Source organism: Rousettus aegyptiacus, unplaced genomic scaffold (genome assembly GCF_014176215.1).
Source record: "Rousettus aegyptiacus isolate mRouAeg1 unplaced genomic scaffold, mRouAeg1.p scaffold_m13_p_10, whole genome shotgun sequence".
NCBI classification, from domain to species: Eukaryota; Metazoa; Chordata; class Mammalia; order Chiroptera; family Pteropodidae; genus Rousettus; species Rousettus aegyptiacus.
In genome coordinates, this window is record NW_023416285.1 from 10210896 (window position 1) to 10226433 (window position 15538).

General features: G+C 35.1%; 1 protein-coding gene across 6 annotated transcripts in view; it reads left to right on the forward strand.

Moving 5' to 3' along the window:
• The window catches only part of SLIT2 (slit guidance ligand 2), a 321586-nt gene that overhangs the window by 2016 nt on the left and 304032 nt on the right, over positions 1-15538 (forward strand). For 5 of the 6 annotated variants that reach the window (XM_016121248.2, XM_016121250.2, XM_016121249.2 and 2 more), the window contains exons 2-4: positions 1232-1303; positions 2507-2578; positions 13379-13450. In XM_016121248.2, coding sequence (XP_015976734.1) covers positions 1232-1303; positions 2507-2578; positions 13379-13450 — 216 coding nt within the window. The remainder of the gene's footprint in view (positions 1-1231; positions 1304-2506; positions 2579-13378; positions 13451-15538) is intronic. The other variant, XM_016121252.2, reaches the window with a different exon arrangement.

Genomic DNA, 15538 nt, shown 5'->3' on the forward strand with positions numbered 1-15538 from the left:
TCATGGATGAGGGGATTGATCAGGGACTCATGTTATGTCCAACAGTCAGTAAAAGACCCCCAAAACTGTAGGAACAACTTGATGGTACTTCGCTCGCCATGGAAAGTGGGTTGGGGAGGAAACAGTGCAGAATTCTGCTTTAGCAGCTATTTCATGCGATTCAGAACAGTTTAAAGTTTAAGCACTAACATGTCTTACTCAACAAAAAGGGACAAAATAGCAAGCGAGTTTGAGGTCCTTGGGGCGCGGGGGAGGGGGGAGCCCCTATAAGGGATCTATAAAGAGTTTTTAGAAAACAGTTTACTCGGTGCTGGCTTATGAAATTCTATCATTGACACGATAAACACATGAAATGCCGATTCCAAACACGATGTTTTAAAGTCCAGGTAAGAGAAAACGTACTTCCGTGAAGGAGAATGTTCAGACCGCAGCACAGCCTGGTTCTACTTGAAATGATTGGAACCAGGGCAAGTTTAGATCTTGACCTAAGATGCCAGACAAGGAACTGTGGCTCTAGAGGAAACATGGTGCTGAAATTTGAGCAAAAAAAAAAAAAAAAAAAAGTCAGGGCCTGAATACTATTTCCATTATTCCCCCCGCTTGTAGTTTTCACTTTACAGTCACAGCGGGGTTCCCGGAGCTGCAAATGAAGAGTTTAGTTTTCATACAAACATAGAATTGTTGGAAGGTAAATGCCTGTAAATGCCAGTCTTTGATGTGCCCTTCTTTTGATGGCACTCTTAACCTTTTTCTTCGCTTTAGGAAGTTGAGCCACCATGCCACCTAAGGATAGGGTTCTGAATTTTTAAAATTTCTTCCTGAATACTATTAGAATATTGTTCATTTAACTTCTCGAAGTGAACTTTTTTGGGGGTGTGCCTAACAATAATAGTAAAAATCAGAATACCTGTTAAATTAATATTCATGTCCTTATGAAAAAGTTGAAAGCACTCCTGCACACACACAAAAGAACTTTTTTGTGTGTGATAACATAATCACTTCATTTTCTTGTCATATGCCAGCAAGCACGGACTCTGCGAATTTGTTAAGAATCGTTTCTAAAAATTTCTTTCAAAGGTTACTCCCTTTTTCCTCTCTTTTACTTTGTCAACTACTTTAGAAATTGGAAGTAATTTTTAATCTTAAAGTTTTCATTCAGTTTATATTTTCTTTGTTTAACCAGACATTGATAGAAATAAAGTGGAACTTTCATTTTCTTGTTTTCTCTTAGAGATTTGAATGGAAATAACATCACACGGATCACGAAAACGGATTTTGCTGGTCTTAGACACCTAAGAGTTCTGTAAGTATTTTATTTTCTTGCGTTTTGAAAAATTGTCTTTTATTTATAAAGGTTGCATACTTTGAATCATTACTTGTCTCAGTTTCAAAACCTATCCCAATGACAGAAACATAAAAATTTAAGAGGTTTTGGTTTCTTTTCTTTTTTCTTTTTTCTTTTTTTTTCTTTTTTTCTTTCTTTCTTTTTTTTTTTGTTTATCACTACTATAAATTTTAATAAAAATATAGGCTTTTATTTTAAGGTTGGATACAGGCCATAGAAACAATGTTATAGAAATGATCTAAAATGTTTGCTATACCATATTCTAAGTGCCTTACGTGTATAAAAATGTAGAATAATTGCTTTCACAATATGAGTAAGTAATGTGAGACATTCAGTAAACTTAGGATTTTAGATTAACTAGAAATAATTTAAGTGGGTCTGCATTTTATTATTGCTAACATAGAAATGTTCAGCTTTTTCTAGAAAACTTAGATATAATTTCTAAAATTATAATCAAGCAGTCCAAGTTTTCACAGAAGTTTTGCTGGGAAAAGTTTCTCTATAAAAGTACACTAGTCATATTTTGAATTGTTTCTTGTATTTTATATCTCTGTAACTTTTATAAAATTGTTGCAATATGATTGGATTAAATTACTTATGAGTGAACCATCATTCGAGATTCAATGTAATGTAAAAGTGCTTTTACCCACAGACTTGTAAATATTTACATCACAATGAGCATATACTTTTGATTATTGTGTGTTCAGTATTAATCATTTAGAAGACACATTTTGACCATTATGAATTCTTTCTATTTTTGATGTATACCCATAAGTGAATCGAAGTATGTGCATGAGGAAATACTGTACATTGAGTCACTTCGATAAGACCTCTGTTGAAAATCAGTTTACCAGAAAGCATCCATCAAAGCTGTACTAACATGGGTCGTTCTTCAGGATACAGTATGGTTCAGAGTTTTTGACTAGTAAATTTCAGGAGAAACTGCATTAGTATTTTTAAAGAAAGTTTTGTGATGTGGTTTCTATTTCCCCTCCCTGATTTCTCTCTATTTTATCACTATTAAATTTAATATTGAATCTCAAACCAGAGCAATATGTAACTTTCTAAAGGGAAAGAGGTTGCAAGTTTTCAGTTGCTGAATTGAAATTTATTCAGACAGCGAGTAGTAACATTAAGACTCTGTTATACTTTGCATTTTAGTCAGCTTATGGAGAATAAGATTAGCACCATCGAAAAAGGAGCATTCCAGGATCTTAAAGAACTGGAGAGACTGTAAGTATTTTCAATTCCAAACTTATGACGACATAATTACTGCAAAAAATACTTGAATTTCAGGGACTGTGTCTTCAATTTCGTGTCTTACTTAGTCTTTGAAAGTTTACAGAAACAGGAGGTTGAAGAAGCGGTTTTCAGACTAATCTATAAAGAGACATTGTAGAATTTTTGGATGAATAATACTAACTCAAAATAAAGCGCAAAAATACAGACTTAACTTTCTGTAGACATTTACTTCCTTGATAACCATCATTGTTGACACTGAGATGTACATGGTTTTCTTATTGTTCATCTAGTCTGTTCCATTTACTTCTGTTGGAAGCAAGATGCAACTTCATTTGCACTTATGGTACATAAAGGAAAAATTTGGCTGCTAGTTATTTTCATTTCTATGCTGTTGCTATGTGTGTCCTTAGTGACATTTAAAGAAATATTTTAAATTGGTAGTGAGAAAGATTTGCTTTCTGATATATAACACTTGTGGTGAATATTGTTAATGACTGCCATTCACAATTTTATTTCATTATTTTTATAGAAGCTTTCTACATATTTCTGCTGGAAAAAATTAAAAATTAGTAGAAATAGAAGTAAGAATTATGTTATTGCAGAGTAGTCATTTTAACATTGATTCTTTTTTTTCCGGGAAGATCAAATGAGGACTTAAGACCGACCGATCCATCCATCTATCTATCTATCTATCTATCTATCTATCTATCTATCTATCTATCTATCTATCTCTGTATCTCTGTCTGTCTGTCTGTTTATCTGTCTATCATCTATCATATCTATCAGTCATCTATCATCTATTCACATATATATGTATTTTTTTCACACAAAATCTTAAGGATTGATATATATTACCTAAGGGCCGTTATTTTATGTCTACATTATATATCTACAAAAGACAAAATTTCTGTAATAAGTAGGATAAGTTACTTTGTAATTTGATGTATGAATTCCATGTCTCATATGTCTTGATAATTCAAGTTTAGTAGGTTTGCATTTTAAGGGAAAATGCAGCTCCATTAAAAGTAGCAATAATTATTTTAATACGTTTCCATGCGTGCTTTAATAGGTACTTTAGGTAAAAATAAAACATTTATTTAAAATAAGAAAAAAAGAACTTCATTTCAGGCTTAGCACATATTTACATTCACTGGGCCCAAGGGCGAAAGTTAATTCTGTATAATTGTCTCTCAACAGAAAAACACTTATCAGTTTCTAAGATATTTGTAAATACAGAAGGTACATTTTTATCACCTCAAGGAAATTAAACACAGAGATATCTAATTTATTTTACTATAAAATTTTGTCTATGATAAATCTTATAAGGGATTTCATTGTGGAATACAAAATAAATTTAATTAAACTTACTACTTTAAGCTAGTTTTGGGGGATAGGAATAAAAATAAGGTAAACATTGGTTAAACTCACAACTAAGTCCCTAAGTTCATAACCTATCTCTTAATATACAGAAATACTCTGAAAGTATGTATTCTTTGATCTCCTCCATAGGCTTCGTGACTGGCTAATAATTCCTAGCAAGTACCTTATAAAGAGAGGTACTTTTAAATCAAATATTTAAAAAGAAGTTATCAATATAATTTTAATGTTTGGTGAGGTGAATAGACAATATAAAATTATTTAAACATTAACACTTTTTCATCAATAGCTTGACTTAACTAGTCATCACATGGAAACAGAAGTGTTTTGATTCTCAAAAGACTTCCAAATTATTAAAAGAAACTTGACAACTTTTCATGCCGTCTCCATTTTGGTCATGTTATAGTTTACAATATTTTCAGAAACACTCCAACAAAAGAAACTTTCTTATTGTTTTCCAAGCCACTCTGGAGTATCAGTTGAACTTTCATCTTGAATAAATTAACTTCTCCTAAAAATTATTAACCAGATGCCTTATGATCTGAAATTCGATTAGAGTCCTAAGTAGGAACTAGTGTTTGACTTTGGCTTCTCCTGGGAATGTCACTCCCTCTCGGAAGAATTTTCTGTTCTACTAAGATGCGGTCAGATGTTGCAGAGTGGGAGGAGGTTTTGTGATTTTGAATGAAAACTAATATATATGCAGGACTTCTTTAAATCACCCCAGCTGTTGGCCAAGAGCAAATATTTCATATTTGTGAGGAAAAGCTGAGAAAATTCCTTTTGTTTACAACTGCCAAGTCCATCTGATGGAAGTGCATTGTTATCTGACAGCCAATTCATCTCCTTGAGACTCAGGAATTCAAAACCATTTCTTAGGAACATTGTAGATACACTTTTCAAATATTTATTTTTTTAAATACATTAAATGTCATGGCAGTCTTGCTTAAGAATGCATTCAAGTTATGGTGAAACAAACAATTTTAAGTTTTGTTCAGATAGTATTTAAAAAATTAAAAAAGTTACCTGGAGTGTTCCATAATCAGATTTCTATGGCCTGTGGTACGTATCCTTTTAGTTGGTGGTGTCATTAACATCACAAAAATCACCTTATTTTTTTTTTTTTCAAAAAGCTTCAAGAGGCAATGTAGGAGAAAGGAAGTAATCAGTGAATTAACTTTTAACTAATTATATGTTGTGTGAGCTTACATGGTTTTTAGCAATTTAGATGCGAATTTGTTAATTGAAACCAAATTATGAACAGGTGTATAAATGCAGGTTTATGTTGTAAATGCTATTCATGCAGTATTTATAGTAACCTCATTTTCATTCTTTGTGAGAAGGGCAAAACAAAACATTAATTTTGTTTGTGTGCAATTTATCGTTCTAAGTTTTTTTTTATTATTTTAAGAAGATAAACGTCAAAACAATTTCAAATGATACTTTGTGACTATTTCAAAATTGTTTTTTCTTTTTATTTCATGTTGATAGAATTTTAACTTCATCTACAGAGAGAAGACAAATCTGAAACCAGAAGATAAGATCTGTTCCTTTTTAGAAATGCAACTTTTGATCTATAAGAAACAGGGTCATGTTGTCAAGTTGAATTTAATTTTAGCATAGAATAAGAAAGTCATTGTTTGTAAGTCAAAGCATTATAGCTACAAGAGAAAGATTTTTTCCATGCCAAAGAATCAATGATATTCAGTGAAAACGTCAAGAAGTAGATGAATATTGAAATCTCCATTCCCTTTTTCCCTTCATCCCTCCTCCCTTCTTCCCTTCCCTATTTTCCTGCCTTGTCTCTCTTTCTCTCTCTTCTGTCTCCCCTTCCCTGTTCCCTCCTTCCCTGTCTCTCTCTCCCACTGTTCCCCTTACTCCCTTCTTTCTATTGCATAGAAAACAACATCAGACAGATTGTAGTCAGAATATGCTTATGAATCATTGTAAAAGAAATGTTTTAATCATGCTTACACACCATAAGCACACATTACTTCCTGTTTTGACAGTTTCTTACTATTCTCCCAGAGCTAATATATGCAGTGACAGATTTCCATGGATGCTCTGTATTGCCAGTAGTACCTGCTTATCTGGAATGAAAATGAAGCTTTGAGAAGGTGTCTCATGTAGATTGTATTTAGTGGGTTTTGTGTTGTTTAATGAAAATGTTCAAATGAAATCTAGTGTACTTAAGTAACTAGTTAATTCAATGGAAGTTAAGAGAAACTAACTACAAATGAGCTACAGTAAAGAAATGAAACATTTAGAAAATATACTTCTTTTTTATACCTCACAGATGATACTTGTTTATATCTGCAATAAAGTCTCCATGCAAAATTGTTAATTCAGGATACTTCTTGGCTGGTACATAATGTCTTAGAGGGTTAAAAAAAAAAATCACATGGGGAACCATAACTTTTGTATACTGGTGTAAAATTCTGTTGTTCACTTATAATTTATGAGATTATGCTGTAGTCATCAAAGTTCTATTTTATGGTTTATCAGGGAAACCCAGGCCACTTCAGCGTTTTATGAGTGAAAATCATCTGCTTTTATGAGTTTCTTGGTAATGCAAATGCAAGAGTCCAAGAATGGTTTTGAAATTTTTTAGGGTCTTAAAAAAATTTTTAAGGTAATTTTGTCCTAAATGCAATGCAAAATAAAATGCTTATATGCCTAGATTATGTTAATTATGTTAATGGGAACCAAAAATATACCATAGAAAAACTTGGATATTAGGCTTTTCCTTAACTTTGCAGCCATTTTTTTTTTTTTACCTTTTCAATAAAGAAATTGCGGAAGTGAAAAAGGCAAGGGTTTGTTCTTCTTTCCTTACCAATAACGTGTAAAGATGTGCTTTTAAAACAAATATTGCTTGAAACGTTCCAAGTTTTAGTCTCTCGGGATTTGAAATTAAAATTTTCCCACTAACTTTGTCGTTTTATATTTATTTTTACTTGAATAATGAGTCCTGAAAATATTATTTGAATGAAGCCATGTGAGGAATCCTGGAAAACAAACCTGTTCCCTTAGATGTTTTAAATTTCTTCCAAAATGATACAAGAATACCCATTTTAATCTCCAAAAAGCCTAAGTCCCTTTCTGGTAGAGCCTCAATTTGACTCAGCACTATACAGTGATGAAAAGATATGAGAACGGCACATTTCTTATTTTTTTAAGGTGGTGGCGAATTGGTTCTGTGTTCTCGCACCTTTCATTAGCATGTGGCAGCCAGTGTGAGGCCGAGGCTCCAGAAGTTTTATCATCCGTCCTTGTACCTGAGTTCAGGTGGAGGACATGTGGTGGAACAAGTCTAAAGGGAAGTGCCAACGTATCCTCTGTTCACCAAGGGTGTGGAGACTCTCTCTTCTGACCAGCCCCGGAAGGCTGTAGGCAGCACATGACACGTTCCTTTTCTTAAAGTAAGGGCAAACTCACATGCTCATCTCTCTGGAAAAGAGTGCCAGCTCCTCTCAAAAGAATTGTTCTCTGGCAGCTTTACACCCAAGTTCAAAATCCGAGGTGTGATATGCTCGGGAAAGGCTCTTTAAAAAAACATTATCAAACTTAGTAACAGAGGCTAAGTTATGTACACCGCATGAGATGAAAATGTTCAAGTACATGTCGCCTCATCTGCAATATCAATCGGATGTCAGTTCTTGCATGCTTATAAGTGAAACTGAACGATTTTAAGTCGCATTTACCGACTCTGGTCTCATAAGGCTTTAATGCACGTGCACTGTTAGTTTAAAACACTGAACCCATCTGAGACGTTTCTCATGCAGCGTTTTTTATGGGCCTTGAAATCGAACGGTGAGAAGGCCTGTTTGCTCTTTGCGGGCCGTTTTATAAATTCTGAAGCAGCAAGGCTGTTTATTTTTCCCACATCTGTTTTGGGCCCATCCTTTGTGACAGTGTTTGCTGGATGCTGTGTCTTTTATACCTCTCCTGAAACGAGTAGTTTAGTTTGCACTGTTACAATGTATTTGTGGAAGCAGTGAATGTCAAACATTTTACATTGAAATTCTGTCTTTCATTCCTGTTGGATACCTTTCTGCTTGAATTCTGCCTTCTAGATTGAATTTCACAACTTTACAAGGAGAGACCTGCCTGCACAGATTTTATATTGCTCTTATCTTTTTTCAAAAGTTTTTTTTGTTTTTTTTTTTTTGTTTGTTTTTTATCTCCTAGACTAGAAGGAATATTGCTAAGAACACTGTCAGATTGAAAGTTTGGGAACGATAGGGCTGGCTTGGTATTAAGACAGTTGGAATATCGCTTTAAGATAATATTTACAAAAAATTGTTTGATGGTCGTCTGTGCGGCATCCATCCACTCCGGCGTTTCTGGTCCTGGCAGAGGAGCTTGCAGTGTGGGGAAGCTGCACTCACCTCTGCTTAAGCTCGCAGTAATTTTATATGCTGTTCTCCTGTGTCCTGTGGAACAGGACACATACTCATCATGCTGTTGATTACGCCTTTTAAGCAGATATAAACTCCTCTCCCCTCTTTTAAAATCAGACACATCCGATAAGAATGACATCAGAAAACCCTTGGTTTTCAAATCTGGTGTGAGAGCTCATTCAGATTGCTTTATCTTTCAAAACTTCTGTTTCCTCATCCTTAGGACAGGTAATTATTATGTCTCTCATACTGGTGGTACATGATTTAAGTAAGATAATGTATATAGTTTCACAACATGCTTGGCACATAGTTGACGCTTAGTGAATTATGTATTTCTTTATGTATTTCAGTGTTTCCGATTTTTCAAAAGCTCAGTTTAAGAATTTTTATGATTAAGCTAATAAAATGTGTATATAATAAATATGACTTATATATTCGTATTTACTATCGTTTTCATTCTAATTTTTTTATCGTATTGCATATGATCAAGAGAAGTGAAGAAAGTATAAAATCCCTTTCAAGTTTTGTTTTAGAGTAAATCTTATAATCTCTCTAAATATGTAAATACCAAGAAGAAAGGGGAGCGAAGTGGAAGCAAGATTTTTACTAATAAATTTTGATCTGTCATAGAACATCAAAGATTAAATTATCATCGCTATCACTGATGAAAATATAAAATTCATTTATCTAATAGTAGCTAAATTTTAAAAATCTTTACTTTAAAAATGTCAGGATAAAAACATCTTAGAGGCAAGTGAAATTTACCAGAGAAGAAGGCATTTATGTGTGAGGAATAAGAGATTACAAATGATAGACGTTTTAAGGTGGCGTTTTACTTGTTACAGGCCAGGCTCACTGCTAAAATACCTTACATTTACAGTGACAGGTAAATATGAAGTGTACATTTTTCACTGGCTTTGGGAAAGTCGTTTTCACCTCACATTTTGGATTGGGGTGAAGGTGGCAAATCTTAATTGAATTGAGGTGAAAGTTGAAACAGTAAGAGACTAACCTCTACCAATGGGCAAGTCACCAGAGTAGCTGACGGATCATAATTTGAAACAATGCTTGTCAATAATGCTTAGGCTGCCTTGCAGATTGAGCTTGTTAAGAGTCAGCATTTCAGAGGCCAGCGATGTGTTGTTGCGTGATACAGAAATATAATTCACCCTACAGAAGGTCACACTCAGAAATAGCCCGTGGCACAAGAGGATCCTTCTCGTTTTTGTCCTAAGAAAAAGTGTCTCAGAGACACATATTACACACCTTTGTGAAACCGTGAATTACCATCCAGAGAATTCTGACTCGGGCCTGAGATCTTGTGGGCACATTCAGTCTAGCTGGGGATGACACAAGAGCTGATTGTCACTAAACCTGTATCATCTCTCCTTGGACATAATTGAGTATCCTTGGTTGGAACAATAGGTAACCGACCCACCTGGTCTTCTTAACGGAGCTATTTAGAGCTGGCTCCCCTAGATCCTCCTCCGAGACACCTCTGATTCACTGCATGCTGTTTTCCTGTTCTGGGACTATCTGATTTTGTCCTCTCTCATTCATTTACATTAGCATTATTATTATGACACCGTCATTTTCAAGCTGTTGAGAAATATTTTGTGGCATTAGGAGTATTTGTGCTACTTTTCTCTAGCTCTATTTAGAAATTGTTATGCATCTTAATAGTTTTTAAAGTAATTCTGAATTTAAAAAAAAAACCCTCTTTAAGGATTTAATTTCTGGTCACTGTACAAGAAGTTCTGATTTTAATTTTTTTTTCCTTGATTGAATATTTTGGAAGAGTTTTACTTTTCATTTTAATATTTGCATTTTTATTCTTAGTATTGATGGAAGAAAGAGAAGAACAGGTAAAATGAGTGTGTAAATACTCTTTTAAAGCATGGTCATACTGTTCTTCTTGGCATGTTACCACATCACTTTTCTGCTCTATTTTTGTATGATAGTATCTTGTCTTATACTCATGGTTGTTTTAGACATATTAAGATCATTCATATTAATTTTCACGAAATGCTAAATAACCTGAATTTAGAGAAAATTAAACATTTTCATTTTTTTTTTCAACTGTAGGTATTTTAAATGGATCTTTAAAACAGTGCGGTGAACTTGGTGTTTCATTTTCAGGTGGTTCATTCGTAGATATTTAAGAAATGGGCTATATAAACTATGTTTTTCTCAAGGAAAGATTGGCGAAAAGGAAATTTTCAGCATGTTACTTTGAATTATTCTTTAGGACTGTGCGTAGGGGGATGGTTCAGAAAGTATGTTCTGAGTCATCCCACCTGAATTCAAGTTCTGTCGCTACTTTCTATGAGCTGTGGGTCTCCCACCAAAACAGCAGTAAAGTAGTACCCACGCGTGAGGTTCTCCTGAATAATGAATGAAATAATTTTTATAAACCTCTCAGAACAGTGTCTTTCACGTAGTAAGATTGTGTGATATGTTGCTTTTGGAGTGAATTGAGAACCACTGGGAATACAAAAGTAATAATTAAGAAGAAGGCACTGCCCGAACCCAACCTGAAACATCTACAATCTCACACGTGTCTGAAATTACACTGATGTAGGCTCATTAACAAAGAAATCAAGTAGCAGCTGTCAATCATTTAATGTATCTGAATTGGTTTAAAGGTACTGAATTCCTTCCCACTTCTAGATGATGTTAAAAATGGTGGGGTTGATGGGAGGGAAAGGAGGTAATTGGCATATAGAGCACATGGAAGCAGCTGTGGTGGGGGCTTTGGCTTGCTGAAGAGTGACATAAAACTTAAGGCAGGTACCTCAGGGGGTGTGCCAGAGGAGAGCTGGCCAAATATAGAACAACATATGCTAAGGATTTATTGAACTATATCGAAATGCAAAAAGAGCTGTCCGTTCTTTATTGTGCATTTCCTAAAAACCTATGAGTGTCAGAGAAGAAGGGAGAGAATCCAAAGGCAGGGTCTTCATATTCAAAGAGGTATAGCCTCGTGGGAAATGGACAAGTACGTGAGTAAATATAATACAGCATCAGAGACTCTTTTTTTATCAAACGCCGTGGGGATGCAGGGACACAGCCAAGGAAGGAAGGAGAGTTTCACAGAGGATGTAATAAAGTACCATTCAGAGAAAAAGGGAAGCACTTCACATAGAGGGCTGGGGGCTTGAAGGAACATGCTTGTTGTGGCTGGAGAATCATGGATGGTGTTAGTCTGATGGTTTGAATCAGGTTCTGAAAGCCCGTCTCTGCCCTGGGATTGCTTGTTTGGGTAACGGGCAGCTTTCCAAGAGTGGTTGCTTCCCTAGAAAAAATTCTCATTACCACTGTTGTGAACATTTGCAGTCCACTTTTAGAGAGAAAAATACAAGGCCATAAGTAAATTATATTTATCAAAATTGTATAAAAGTAGACTCTGGAAGCAGTCCTTCCTCAGAATCATGCCAACAGAGAAAAATAAATAAATAAAAGCTTTTGTTTCACTTTAACTTTAACCTCGTTATGTGCTTTATTCATAAAATTTCATGTAAGTGGGAAATAAGTGTACCCTTTCACCAGTAATTTTATTATTTTCTCCCTAATTGTCTTGGCATACTTTTTTATGAGTATATATTTTATTAAGCTCTGAGAATGTTTCTGTAGATGACCAGCTTCATAATTTGAGTTATGTAACAAAGTTATGGCTGCTGTCTTTGCCTTGTGGCATTTTAGATTTGGAGGAAGTTTTGAAGTTCACCTGGCCTGACTTTTCACCTACCGCAGTATTTTTTTTTTTTTAACACCCTTTGCAGGAAAAAAAAAAAAAATGCTTAGGCTCTTCTTGAATATGTGCAGGAGAAGGAGTGAGAGTTTCTCAAGTCAGATCATTTTTTAAATGTCTTCAGTTCTTGGAAAGATCTTCCTTATGATCTACTTTCTTAAGAGTTATAATCTCTGCCATTTTTGCCTTCTGGAGACCGAGTAAGTGTAATTCTGCTTCCACCTGATGACTATTTAAATATATCAAGATTGATATGTCCTCTTCTTCCTGTCTCCTTAACATTTATCTTGAAATCTTAAGAAATATTTCCAGTTTCTTGAGTGTGACATTAGTTTCTGGACCTTCTAACTCTTTTCTAGAGCTATATAGCAGCTTATAAGTCACTTAAATGTGCATTTTTGCATCAGCTTGTCGTAATTTAAATTTGGGAAAGGCAGAGAGATAGACATTTATTTTTACTGAAATGTTAAATCATACTCCTAAAACAAATGGGATTAGGATATTAATACATCAGGGACAGAATTTAACAAGTACGCTTAGTCCGAAAGAACAGTCATGTACCATCAGCGAGCAAGTTGAGTTAGAGTTACAATCAAATTTTTTTCTAAAACATTTAAAACATTCCAATAGCAATTAAACATTTTAAAAACATAATTTAAACATCTTTGGGCACCATTTAGTTATATTCAGCCTTAAATTCAGTTAAGGGTCAGGAACTGTGGGTTGAGCTTTGAACTTTTCGGTTTCCTTCTGATTTTGCCTATCACACTGGCACTTTTTCACACTTTTCTTTTCCTGCAACTAAATGAAAAGCTAACAAAATTGTAATTTCCATCTTCCCATAGTACTTCGGCTGAAAATTTAGGTCACTTGAGACACCAGTGTACGAATTAGTTTAAGGCTCCATTTACTGTGATATTTCTGATGTGTGTTGAATTCTCGGCTCACCTAGACACTGGAGTGTGAGTCAAGATCCTTCATTGTGTATATTCTGGTTGACTGATGTTGCAGGGGATGTGAGTTTAGCGTTTAGGCCACAGGAATCATCTGAGTAAGCATAATGGAAAATTGCTTTAAAGAGTCATGTAACAAGGTGTAACCAACTTTTGATTCGCAATGCTTGAATTCTCTTGAATGTCACTTTATTCTTTCCTGAAATACAGAATAAGGCATGACGCTACCAAATCTCAGTCTCATTGTTGGATATTTTCTATGTAACATTCGCTTCTTTTTTTTTTTTTTTTCTGCCCCCCTCCAAAGGCGTTTAAACAGAAATCACCTTCAGCTGTTTCCTGAGTTGCTGTTTCTTGGGACTTCGAAGCTATACCGACTGTAAGTAGACAGAAATCGTTATTGCTGCTTTGGGTAGTGCCTTGTGTTTTATTAAATACATTTTGGATTTGTTTTCTTGTGTTTTCCTGGAATTTACTCACCAATAGATTAATGGATTAAGGGTTTGCTTTTTTTTGTCCTTATGGAAACTTACGATTGGTTTTCTGGTGTTTCCAGTCGTTTTATTTGGTTAGCGTTTACTGGTTTATATATGTGTTATTGTAATTGAATTATTATTTTTTGGTCATATGATGATGGGGGAGATTTAGCTAACTTCTTTATGGAAACTTTTAATTAAGCTCTGAAGGGAAAAACTACCACCGTACTTCCTCTTTGGAGGAAGTCGGAGGTATTTTCTTGTAAAGTTGGGGTTCTTAATGTCAACTTTTTCAATATTGTTTCTGTGCTCGAGTATGTTTATTAGTCTGGAAATATTATTATTAGGTATTTAAAGAGGGCTGTACATTTCCCCTTATGTGTTACTTTTAAGAGCATAATCCCAAACTCTGCAACATGAACGACGGTAAGGATTTCGTATCAAATACATCATTGATTGGTAACGGAAGTCTGGTGGGGAAAGAGCGTAATGTGAGTTTGAGGCAGGATCAGTTTTTCCTGCCTGAAATGCTTGTTCGCTGACCTAATGTGTAATAGTGAAAACACATTTTTAAAGGCTTTTAAATTAAATTTTCAGCCATGTGAATGATTTTGTGCAGATGGGAGATAAGCTGCGAAGTGTTGGGAAAGTAAATAGCAATGATTATGGATGTTCATGGATGTCGTGAAAAAAAAAAAAAAACGTTGAGCTGTGTAGAGTCAACTGCTCAGCACGGCCCCCGTGGACGGTGGGGAAGGCCCACGTGTTCCCGTTTGTAGGGGAAGCGAGCAGAGCACCGCTTTCCAAACTTGGCTTTGCAGCCCACTGGTTCGGTACTGATACCAGTTCCGAGGCAGGAGGACTGTCCTCCCACAGCTCCCCCGCCCCCATCCACACTGTAGCCAGGATCTCTTTTAGGTCCTCCTGATACCTTCGCTCACTGTGGAGAGACGTTTCCTAGTAGGCGAGGGTGTCGCCAGCTAACGCGCCAGATTTTTCCCTGGAGAGCGATGTTCCTGAGGCTGTTCCTCTAAGGGAAGCCAGGTCACCCAGCAGTATCTCTCTTTGTGTTCCCTGCTGCTTAATTGGCTCAATTTAACTAAATTAAAAAAAAAATCAAATAAAGAAACCCGGAGATTGCCTTTTATAACAAGAATTGTCTAGGGACTATTTTTGCCAAGGAACTAAGATGTAAGCTGTTATAAAGATTATAGTATGTGTACATATTGACACTTATATTTACATGTTAGCGCTTAGTTTCTAAGAAGGGCCACAGAGATGGGTTTAATAGAATTATACTTTCTGCTTTAATTTTTGGTGATTGGGGGGATTTTGAAGAATCGATTTCAAGGCTAGTATACAATGAGGACTGTTAAGCTACTTTGCTAATAGCATGCATGTAAAAACATTCCATATTGTCTAGAAAATTGTCCATTTTCTGTAAAGCCATGGAAATATAATTTAAACAAAATGACATCTAGCATTAAAATTATGAAGCTGCAGAGGTATGATAACTTTAATATTATCTCTGAGAAACAAGAGCGTTTGATTTTTAGTCTAGAAGTTCTCGCATTAATTTTCTTAGGAAGCTTCATGGAAAGTGGTGTAATCCAGTGCAGAGCCATCTATCCGCCAATTATATTTTAATTTTTTTGACAATATCACGTGGTGGACCACGGGATTTTCTTTTATGCTTTGATGTGATTTTATAACTTTATGCTGCTGCTGTATGCAAGGAGACTTCAATTCTTTAAGAAGTGAGTTAAAGAAACAGAACCCATGCAACTAAAAGGCGACGTTTTCTAGTTATTTAAAAGCATTTTTAGAAATGGGAAACGGGTAGCTGGAAAATGTGTTCGGGGTTACGATGCGCCTGTTTGGCTCACAGGATTTCTTCTGGGGAGTCACAGAAGATAAAGTTTTGTTTGTTAGATGGGACTGGTTTCAAGAGGGACTTTTGAATGCTTTGATATTCCTGAACTTAGAGCTTG